This window comes from Lepisma saccharinum, chromosome 8, assembly GCF_977018435.1.
Source record: "Lepisma saccharinum chromosome 8, izLepSacc3.1, whole genome shotgun sequence".
NCBI classification, from domain to species: domain Eukaryota; kingdom Metazoa; phylum Arthropoda; class Insecta; order Zygentoma; family Lepismatidae; genus Lepisma; species Lepisma saccharinum.
The window spans coordinates 19,304,633-19,315,944 of record NC_139236.1 but is presented as its reverse complement, the minus strand read 5'-3'; the positions used below and the strand labels follow the sequence as shown (position 1 = coordinate 19,315,944).

Here is an 11,312-nt window from a genome sequence, read left to right as displayed (position 1 = left end):
TGAAGCAAATTCAAGATCAGAAGAGGAAGGTGCAATTGTTAATGGGTGAGTGTTCCTCCAAATCCTCTGTTATTTCTGAAGAACTGTGCGATGCTTATATTTCTGCTGACATTCCTCTAAGTAAACTAAATAATCCTAAACTTCGAGTATTTTTGGAAAAACATACTGGGAAATCGATACCAGATTCTTCCACGCTAAGGAAAAATTATGTCAAGAAATGCTACAACCAAACAATGGATCAAATTCGGCAGAAAATTCATGGTAAAAAAATATGGGTGTCAATTGACGAAAGTACCGACTCACTCGGACGGTACATTGCAAATGTAGTGATTGGTACGATGCAGGAATCCGAGTCTACTCAAGTGTTTCTAATAAATTGTGAATGTCTAGAAAAAGTGAATTATTCAACGATCAGCAAAGTTTTCAATAACGCGATGCAGTTATTGTGGCCCAACGGTATTCAATATGACAAGGTGTTGCTTTTCGTAACAGATGCGGCACCGTACATGGTTAAAGCAGGGAATTCTCTGAAAGGACTGTACTCGAAAATGGTACATGTAACATGTCTTGCACATGCGTGTCACCGTATTGCTGAAGAACTGCGAAGTCACTTTCCTGATGCAGACCAACTGATTGCAAACATTAAGAAGATTTTCCTCAAGTCCCCATCACGAGTGTTAGCTTTTAGGTCTCATGCACCTGATGTGCCTTTGCCACCAGCTCCTATTCTTACTAGATGGGGTACATGGTTAGAGGCTTGTGGTTACTATTGTGAAAATTATAAAGTTGTGAAAGAAGTTGTAACCTCGTTCGACAGCAGTGAAGCATTGTGTATAAGACAAGCACAGGAACTCTTGGCTGATCACGAAATGGAGGGAAAATTATGCTATATAAAGTCCAACTTCGGCTTCCTACCTTCTGCCATAACTTCACTCGAGACATCTGGAGCTACATTGGTTGATCAAGTTAATGTCCTTAACAAAGTTCAGGATAATTTGGAAGCAGATCCAGGTACTGTTGGAATACAAGTGAGAGAAAAGATGCAGAAAGTGCTAGGGAAAAATGCAGGATACACAATAATATGTTCTATTCGTGACGTATTGTGTGGGAAAACGTTTTCATTGCCAGACTCTGAAACCGAATTAGAACCAAGTGACATTGTATGTTTTAAATATGCCCCTATTACCTCTGTTGATGTTGAAAGGATCTTTTCTATGTATAAAAGTGTGCTAGCTGACAATCGTCATTCATTTCTTTTTGAAAATTTACAGAAAATATTCGTTACACACTGCAACTCAAAACTGAACAGTAACCTCTCATAATTTGTCAAAAGTTGCATACTAGAGTTGCTGTAATTTGAAGTGCAAATAAAATTTTACTTTGGAATTTTTAACGATTTTTAGGTCATTTTTAAAGTCATTTTTTGGCAATTTTAGGTCATAAATGCATCTTTTTAAGGGCATTTTTTACGAATTTTTAGGTCATCAAAATCCTAGCCCTAGTTATGAGTGTTGAAGGGGAGGATCAAACCGGTATTGGCATTGTTATATTAAGCTAAAAAATAGCAGAAATGTTGTCATTTTTATTGTTAAATAGATAATTATAGTTCGGTTAGTTATTCAAACAGAATAACCAAAGAAATACAATACAGAAACCAGGTTATGTATTTTTCATAATGAAAAGACAATGAAGAACAATTGTGCAACATATTCATTCATCTGCTAGTAGAAAAGTCGACTCAAGGATATAATAACAGCAATAATAATAATAATAAATGGAATAAAAATAGTTTATTTTATGAGATTTTAATTACTACTTTACACTAGCATTCATTACTATTTTTATTGTTCAAATTTTATCCCTCCTAAAAATATCTGGCAACCCTCCTCTCCCAACGACATTTTCTTCTTCTTCATGTTTCCTGGCCCTTGCTTCATCCCCTTACTGAAAAGCAAAAGATATATATTTTTGCCGATTTTTTTGACATTCTGGATCACTGTGCACTGAGTTAAAGTATCTCTATTTAATATTTGCAGGTAAAACCAAACATACGAAGTTGCCGTTGTCTTGCTACATGTCATAACACTTTATAAAAACTGCTAGAATTAAGTACAAAATCTCACATATAAATTTGTAAATGATTTTGGCTTGGAACTATTTATTCTAAAATATTTTTCTTTTTTCAAAAATTACACCACTAAAAATTTACACGTTTTAATACTGTATTCTGCACATGGGTCATATCCATCTCCTACAAGTGGAACAGAAAAATATACTTCAAAAAAATTGTAAAAAAGTTTAAAAAACAATCTACTTCCACTGAATAGATTAATTGTCCACAAAATTTGTGAACTTACTGTGTCCTTCTCTAATTCTATAACAAAGGCACTTGTCACTACTTATCATACACCACTTGTACATCACAAATACCAGTTCAGTCTTTTCAAACTGCTCACTTGTGTTGAGCCAGTAAGGCAGTGAATAGCTGTCCACAAAACATTGATTCTTTGTTAATCAAACTTCTGTAAAATCACTAGCAGAGTCAAAATGTCTGGAAGTCACATGGCTGTTTCCATAAGGTGCCATGACAGTAACAGTACTATTTAAAACAGAAGGAACTTTTGCATTTTTCTGTCTTTTGCACATGATAATTGTTGCTACACTAATGACTAGGATGGAAGCACAAATGCTTACTACTACTGGTAACCATGAGAAAACAACATATTCTTCATTTTCAGTTACATTATTAACATCGTCGTCATCGTTGCTTGCTTTATTCCTTTTGAACTTCAGGGATATACGGTGCAGATTTGTTCCACGGCCATCTTCTCCAACGCCATCTACATCAGTTAGAGCACGTTTCCTCCGAGTCACCAGCGAGGAATTGGATTCCATCCAGTTCACAAAATGAGTTATGTGACGAGAACTGATGCTCCTTTTTCCAATGCCTCTTGCAGCATTTTCTTCAGATCTAACTGTGTATATGCAATGAATAAACCACTGTCTCCCCTGAGAAACCTATAATGAAGAACAACAGTGGGAAGACAGTAATAGAGAAACAATAACACATAATTAATGACAGTATATTACACTATTAACTTTTTTTATCACTCTCTTAGCAAAAATTGTAATTTCCTTTGAAAGAGGATCTTATAAAATAAGTGACATGCAATTGCATTCTAACTTGGGGGAATTTTGGTGGGACTGACTGTAAGAAGATATACTCTGTCTCAGATATCTCTGGAGTAAGTCAACGAAAACAATTCTCTGGGCAAGTAGTGATGCAAGACGGCTCCACGAATGTATACGTGAGAGGGAATGGAATTGCATGGAGGGGAAGGAAAGCAACTGCAGTTACCAGCCTTCACAGCAGCGCGTACTGCTTTGCTCTGCCCACTTGATCCCCCCCCCCCCCCTTTCTCTGCCACTTTGCATGGCCTTGCTCCATAGATAAACCAGGACAGAATATGTAAGCCAATTACATAAAAATCATGTGTGAATTTAAGCAACAAGAAAGATAAGATAAGATAAGATTTATTTCATCCATGAATCACTTACATACAGTGATATCGGACATGTCAGTTTGTTTACAATATCATAAACAATGCAGTATAATAAAACAATTAAATACAATTTATGGTAACAGTGAAATATAGTAAATGTATAATACAATAATACGATGGCAATACAATACATGGTAACTGTGGAATATAATAAAATATCATTGAGTACAACATAATGCAATGATACACTGCAATGTAAATGTTACCTTATACCAGTAACCACACCATGTTTGGAGCATCTGCTAAACATTGAGATGCCTTCATATCATTATAGTATAATGTGGTTTATGTTTTACGATACATATTTTATTTTTAAAGATTGACTGATTTATTTCGTCCATGAATCACATTGTTTTCATTTACATGCAGTGATATCGATCATGCCAATTGTATTTACAGTATCTTAAACCTTGCAATATAATAGTACAATGAAATACAGAATATGTACACATGAAATATAGTAAAATACAGTGATATATAGGCTGTTATGAAATACTGTAATGGAAAAGTTACCAGTTTCCGTTTAAAGCAAGGATCTCATCTTGTTATATCAATTGTGAATGGTAAAGAAAAAGACTATGTAACTGGCGTGAAATATTTAAAATTATTTTGTATGTAGACAAACATTACTTTTTCAGAGCTATCTTATGAAGAAACTGGCATGGCAATTATATTTGCATCAATAAACAGGTCTACATCTCGTGTAAGTGATTGGCACTGGTGTACACAGAGAGCCCCCTTTGAAATTTGGACAAATTCAATATTTTCAAATAAAAGCAGTGAAGAACTAGTTTAAACCAGAATAGTAAATGCAAAACTCCCTTAAAATGGCCCCAATTGCCATTTTTGAGAGTAGAAATTTCTAAATATATGAAATATCTTATTGTCTATACTGTCCCCCTAGAAAGCAGCTATGTATTATTCACCTTTACAATTCCAGCCCTTCCAGAAAAAAAATTCTTGCATACGCCAGTGGTGATTGGCATTAAATAATTAATTACATTTAATGTTTTTTAACAAAATTTGTAGCAGTGTCTACAGCCTACGGCTGAACCTCGCCCGCTAAATAAAGGAATTATTATTATTATTATTATTATTATTATGTTAGTGTATTTCCTTGAAGTAAATAAACACATGGCTATTTTAAGCACTTATTATTGTAGTTAATTATTCTACCACATTCCCAAACACAGATGAAGAAAATATCTAATGAAAGAAATAACATTAGGTAAGAAAATAATATTTTATGTTATTATTAGTGTCGTGAAGCCAATCTTTCTACAAAAGTAAACACTGCACAAATGTTGGTCTTCCATAAACACTGCACAGATCTTGGTCTTCCATGTTTGGAGTTAAGTGAGAGACCAACTTATAGCTGTTGTAAAAGAGGCGAGTTACAAAAACTTACAGCTATTCAAAAATGGAATAAGACTGGATGGATAAGAATGTGTAAAGGCATAGAATTTAGGCAAATATGGTGAATTTACTGGTGAATATGGCTGCCAAACTTGACAAATGCATGAAAAAGGAGCACATGATATGTTTTTTGTGAGCAGAAGGAGTACCAGAAGCACAGATCCATGAACACATGTAAGTTCAGTATGAGGACAATACTCTCTCTTACAGAATTATATATGAGTGGATTGAGATTTTTAGCTATTGCTATAGAAGTGTGAGTAATGGAGAATGCTTAGGTTACAATCCACTCTACAAGAAGTGGAATAATGCTGGAAGACGTCCTGTTGTTCTACAAAAATTCTGATCTTCATACCCCTCTGCATGTTGAATACCCTCGAGAAACTGAGTGGGATGTCTTGAAATTTTAGTTCCACAGTCTGTATTGACCATATTTGGAACAATTTGGACCACTAAATGCAAGACCATATATACACGGGTGTCCAGAATAAATGTATCAAAAAATGAAAACAAGTATCCCAGCAGCTATGTCTTATTAAACTATTTGTTTGATTATTATACAAGGTAACTCATCAGTTTTGATGGAAGTCAATGAAGTTCAATGTGGGCACTTTTTGTAGCTTGACAGATGTCAAAACAAAAACAAAGCTCTCTCCAAGTGTTTTTTAACATCTGAGGCATACCAAGATCAACTGGTTGTTTTTTTTTTTCCCGAATGATCTAAATCATGAACTTTACTCTGATACATGCAGATATCAATGAAATCCCTTGTAAAACATAGTCCAATTGTGTTAAATCCAGATATCTAGACAACCAGGAAGTTTGGATCCTCTTTCAGTCCAATCACCAGGAAAATTGTATTTCAGAAACATGGTAAATCTCCATGAAAGTGTGGTGAAGCACAATGTAAAACCTGGAAAAAATCTGTGTAAGAGCAAAAATTCTAAAGCACATCAAGATCAACAAGTCCCAACACTGGAAATTGGGTGAAAAATGAATGATGGACCATGATGCTGTTTTTGTACATTCCTAACCAGACATTAACATTTGATGTGTGGCCTTTCATGTTCAATCACTTGGTGTGGCTTATCAGAACCACAAATGCTGTAAATGCATTTAAAGACACAAATGCTGTAAATGCTTTTGTGTCTTTAAATTACCCACACATGAAAGTTTGCTGCATCACAAAACACCAGATTAAGAAATCAATACACTTGAACATCATAACAGTTAAGTCAGCTCTGAAGCCAAGATCAGCTGTTATAATGTGGTGACGAAGTTGAACCTGGTTCAAAATGCAAATAAAGATGTTTGTGTACAATGCCGTGAGCTGTTGAATGAGGAATCCGCAGTTCATTACTAAAAGGTAAAGGTAAAGTGTTCCCCTGTGCTTAGCACTACGCCATGAAGGCGTGAGTGGGGGTGATGTGATCAGCATCACGCCCCTGACCGCCTTTAACCCCCAGGGTTTCCCCCAGGTACCCATGTCATTCGACGCTGGGTGGGCGCCGGAGCCGCTTCCAACGTTAGAAAAGTTCCCGGATTTGAACTGGCCGGGGATCGAGCATGGTAGTCAGACGCGTTACCGACTGAGCCACCGCAGTTCATTACTAGCTTCAAGTAATTTCACATAACCACAGCCTGCAATTATTGAATAAAACACAAGTCACTACTTATGTGTGGTTTAACAGGTTCTTTCCAAAAACCGATGTTTTGGACCCTTGTCTTAAATTTCCTCAGGGTAGTCTAAAGAAAGCACATTAAAAGGTTAACCATGTAATAATATTATTTTTATGTGATTTATTTCGACTACCCTGAGGAAGGATCTGGCAACAGGTCCAAAACATCGGTTTTTGGAAAGAACTTGCTAACCACACACAAGTTTACTTGAATTTTATTTAATCATTACTAGCATGTCTAATTGACTTACAAGGATTTCTAGAAAATGGCACCTACACACAAAGTCCCATCACACACATGCTGTTTTGTGTGTTTCTTAGTTGGAGAAACCAAATGTTCTGTCTCTCTTAGAGTCTTGACTCGCTGCCCTACTGAAGATTCTGTCTACTGTTTTCAGTAGATCAATGGGTGTTTTGAAACATCTACAGTGTTAGAGTAGATGAACTGTAATGCTACTGTCTTCTACTTTTTTTTTTAGTAGACTACTGTTTTCAGTAGCTGAACTGTATTGCTAATGTTTTCTACTATTTTTAGTGGCGGTGGTGGCTCAGACAGTCTCCCGCGAACCGCGGAAGGAGGAAGTTGGATCGGTGCTCTCTCCCGTAGCATGTAGTTGAGACAGCGCGTGTGTTTTACGTAATCGTCCAGTCGAACAAAACTGAAGTCTTGAAAATGGCCATCAAGTGAGTGAACACTTTGAAATTGAACTTTAGAGAAGTGAGAAATAAGCCCACGTCAAATGAACTACATTGCTGGATAAGTACGAAATTGAAACTGAAACCAGAACAGGTAGAAGTAGACTATTATAGAAAATGTGTTTTTGTGAAATTATTGTCTAAAGTAACGGGTGAACAGTTATTACGCGAGTCGAAAGGAGTGTATATGTATAATGACGATGACGGCGAACATGAAGTGATAATGACGTGGGCAGATGTAAATCATGTGATAGTGCAGCTGCACGTCGTGCCGACTGAAATGTCAGATGAAGCAATATATTCTGTACTAACTAACTACGGACAGGTGATCTTCCTTGATGACGAAACATACTCAAAAGACCACATATACCCAGTGAGAACCGGAAGAAAATTGCTAAAGATGAACTTGTCCCGTGCGATACCTTCATACATTATGATCAGTGGCAGCCGTTATTGGGTCACGTACAATGGTCTAGAGCGTACGTGTTCCTACTGTGATGTGGTCGATCATTTCTTTAACCAATGCCCTAGTCGCCAAAGGCCAACAGCACACCACACACAAGTGATAACTCGTATGCAGGGAGAGTGCGACCCGCCGCATTCAACCTCAACAGCACTGAAGAAGTGATACACAATGATCAGACAGTACTTCCAGTTACAATAACCAAGACGCAAACTGAATCAACTGTAGACGCCAGTTCCGATATAATACAGGATGTCCCTTCAACGCCGACCGAAGAAAACAGCACCCTGCCTAGTGTTATAAATTCTGTCGATCCCATGGAGGTTCCAGTATCTCCTAATGATGAGACTACAATCATGCCGCTAAGTATCCATACTACGCAAATGACTTTTGTGGAAACCATCGAGAACTCACCACTAGTAGATGCAGTTTCTTTGCAGACGACAAACATGGACCTGACTCTAGAACCCCCATCATTGCTGACCCCATCTTCACCCACACTGGGAAAGAAGAAGAGGAAGAAGCCACGTAGCACAGACTAGAATCACACCCACCCGGCGAAGAAAACGAACGAACAACGTTCACCATCGCCAGTGAAGTCTGACCCCAAGTGTGCCCAACCCTTTGGAAACCCCACGATGACGAACACTCTAAATAATGATTCTTTAGAAAACCTGTAAGTACATGCAATGTTTTGGTTGTTTATATCATTAGTGTGCTATATGACGGCTCCCGTGTATCATTATGCCACACTAAATCTGAACAAACTATCCTCTACAGTCAAACACCATGCCTTAACTGATTATATAAAGCAAAGTGCTCTCGATCTTCTTTTCCTTCAAGAGGTCGGTACAGACGATTTTACATGTGGCCACGACTACACTATATATAATAATTTTACATAGAACGCCACAGGTACTGCCATTTTGGTACGACAAGGTATACCTGTTAACAAAACTTTCCTGCATCCCTCTGGGAGAATTATGTGCGTCGAAATAGGTAAATTCTGGTTTTGTAATATCTATGCGCCTTCAGGATCAGTGGCCCACAAGGCACAAAACACTTTCTATGCAACAGAAGTGGCGACAGCTTTAGGGTGCAACCACCAACATATTGTCATTGCTGGGGATTTTAACTGTGTGTTACGACGACAATATCAATATCCAGGGTTCAACTCATCCCTTAGTCTCTCTACTCCTTTCACCTAAAAGATGTTTGGGAAACCAAGCACCAACAACTGGAAGGATTCGCCTTCATACGTCCAGACTCGGCCAGCCGATTAGACCGTTTCTATGTAAGTGCGAACTTATTACCCAAAGTGTCATCCATAAAGATTTTTCCCACTTGCTTCACCGACCACCTCAGTGTGCAACTAGCCATAGCAATCGACACCAAAACTGCAGTTCGAGGACGGGGATACTGGAAACTTAATAGTCGGATTCTTCAAGATGAACAATTTCAAACAAACTTCAAACAAAAGTGGAAGGAATGGGAATATATGAGCAGGCGCCAAACTGACATCATTACATGGTGGGACACGTTCCTGAAGCTGTCAATCAAGCATTTTTGTATAGCATACACATGTATGATGCACACGGATTTCTATAAGAAATACAATTTCTATTATCGCGTACTCCACGTGTTGACGACACAACTGCAGGAACTGAAACGCATACAATCGGTGCTACTGAGGATGCACCACGAGGGAATGACAGGTTTCATGGTGAGAAGTCGTCTCCCAACAATTGACCCCCAAGAACAAGCTAGTATTGCCCATGTAAGCGCAGAACAGCGAAGTGGGAGGAGGAAACTCATAACGAGATTGCAACAAGGGAACGAATACCTCACACAACCCTCAGACATTCGTGCATACCTATATGAACACTTTGCAACACAATTTAAGGCATTCCAAGCGGAAGAAGAACACGTGTCATACCCTGATATTCCTATGCTATCAGGGGAAGATGAAGCCATGTTAAACCAACCGTTCTCTAAAGAAGCGGCCATCCAACAAGCTCAAAAAGGAAAAACCCCGGGCATAGACGGACTACCGATTGAATTATTTCAAACATTTTGGCCTACCATGGCAGACTTGCTTATGCGGTGGCTCAATGCCTGTTTTGCGCAGAAGAAGCTAGGTCATACAAGCTCGACAGGTGTCATGGTCTTAATCCCGAAAGTGATACATCCCTTAACACCTGAACATTACCGCCCCATCACTTTGTTATGTGCCGATTATAAAATATTGGCACGAGTATTAACGCGCCGACTACAACACCATGCAGCTACCCTACTAGGCCCCCATCAATTTGAGGACGGAACTAATGGTAATATAACTACCGTCCTCACCAGCATACGAGACATCGTTACTGTAATGAATGAAGCCCCTGATTCGGAAGCAACTCTAGTGGCCCTGGACTTCAAAGGAGCATTTCACTCATTGTATCATCATTATCTATTTCGGCATTTAACTCATGTTGGATGCGGAGAATCCTTCGTAAAAGCGATAAAGAGCCTATACACCCAGGCTCGGGTACATTTGTGTGTAAATGGAACATTATCCTCGCCGTTTGTTCTTCAATGCTCTGGTAGGCAAGGTTGCCCCTTTTCACTCCTAGCCTTCTGTACAGCTCTTAGCCCCTTCCTACACCAAATAAATCAATGACTACGAGGAATACAAGCATATGGCATGACCTATTGAGTTTTTGCATACGCCGACGATGTCACAGTGGTGGTGCGTGATCACCAGGATTATGTAAACCTAATGGAAATCTTGGAACAATTACGAGTAAATACAGGCTTGTGTCTCAACCTGAAAAAATCAAAAATTCTACCCTTGGGGACAATGGCATTGAACTGGACAGAATCTGCCACAATGACCGTGACGGACGTATTGAAAGTACTTGGGATCTACTTCTCGAGAAACCTGGTCGAGACTTCCAACCACACATTTCAAACCATAGTGCCCAAAATACAAACAGTATTACACTTCAACTGACTCCGCCAACTGTCACTAAGTGCTAGAATCAAATATGTCAACATTTATGCACTCTCGAAACTATGGTATGTGGCGCAAATACTACCTGTGCCTACCCAAATGGCTGCGAGAATCCGGATAATGATAACATGCTTTCTCTGGCACGGTCACCTGTTCCATGTAGCTCATAACACACTATGCCTATCAACTCACCTTGGAGGACTAAACCTGCTGAGTATCGACCGACAAGGGCAAGCCTTATTTTTGCACTGCCATATCACCATGATAGTCCAACATCAAGATAGCATTACAGCTCGTGTGCTACGCTCCATGCTGAATGAAGTGGAACTATATGCCCCAATTTACCCAGGTGTTATACCCACTAAATTTCTCTATTTACGAACAACCATAGTGGACATTTGTTACATATTGATGCTCCTTCCAAATGTGGATCCTTCTGATATAACAGTCAAATCTCTATCAAAAATGCTGCAAACCCGGATGAAACATATTCCGCG

At 38.6% G+C, this 11,312-nt stretch overlaps 1 protein-coding gene across 1 annotated transcript in view; it reads right to left on the bottom strand.

Annotated features, from left to right (window-relative positions):
• Positions 1 to 1,912: 1,912 nt before the first annotated feature.
• The window catches only part of LOC145990874 (FRAS1-related extracellular matrix protein 2-like), a 46,348-nt gene continuing 36,948 nt past the window's right edge, over positions 1,913 to 11,312 (bottom strand). Inside the window, exon 9 of the mRNA XM_083126324.1 lies at positions 1,913 to 3,018. Coding sequence (XP_082982450.1) covers positions 2,515 to 3,018 — 504 coding nt within the window. The 3' untranslated portion in view covers positions 1,913 to 2,514. The remainder of the gene's footprint in view (positions 3,019 to 11,312) is intronic.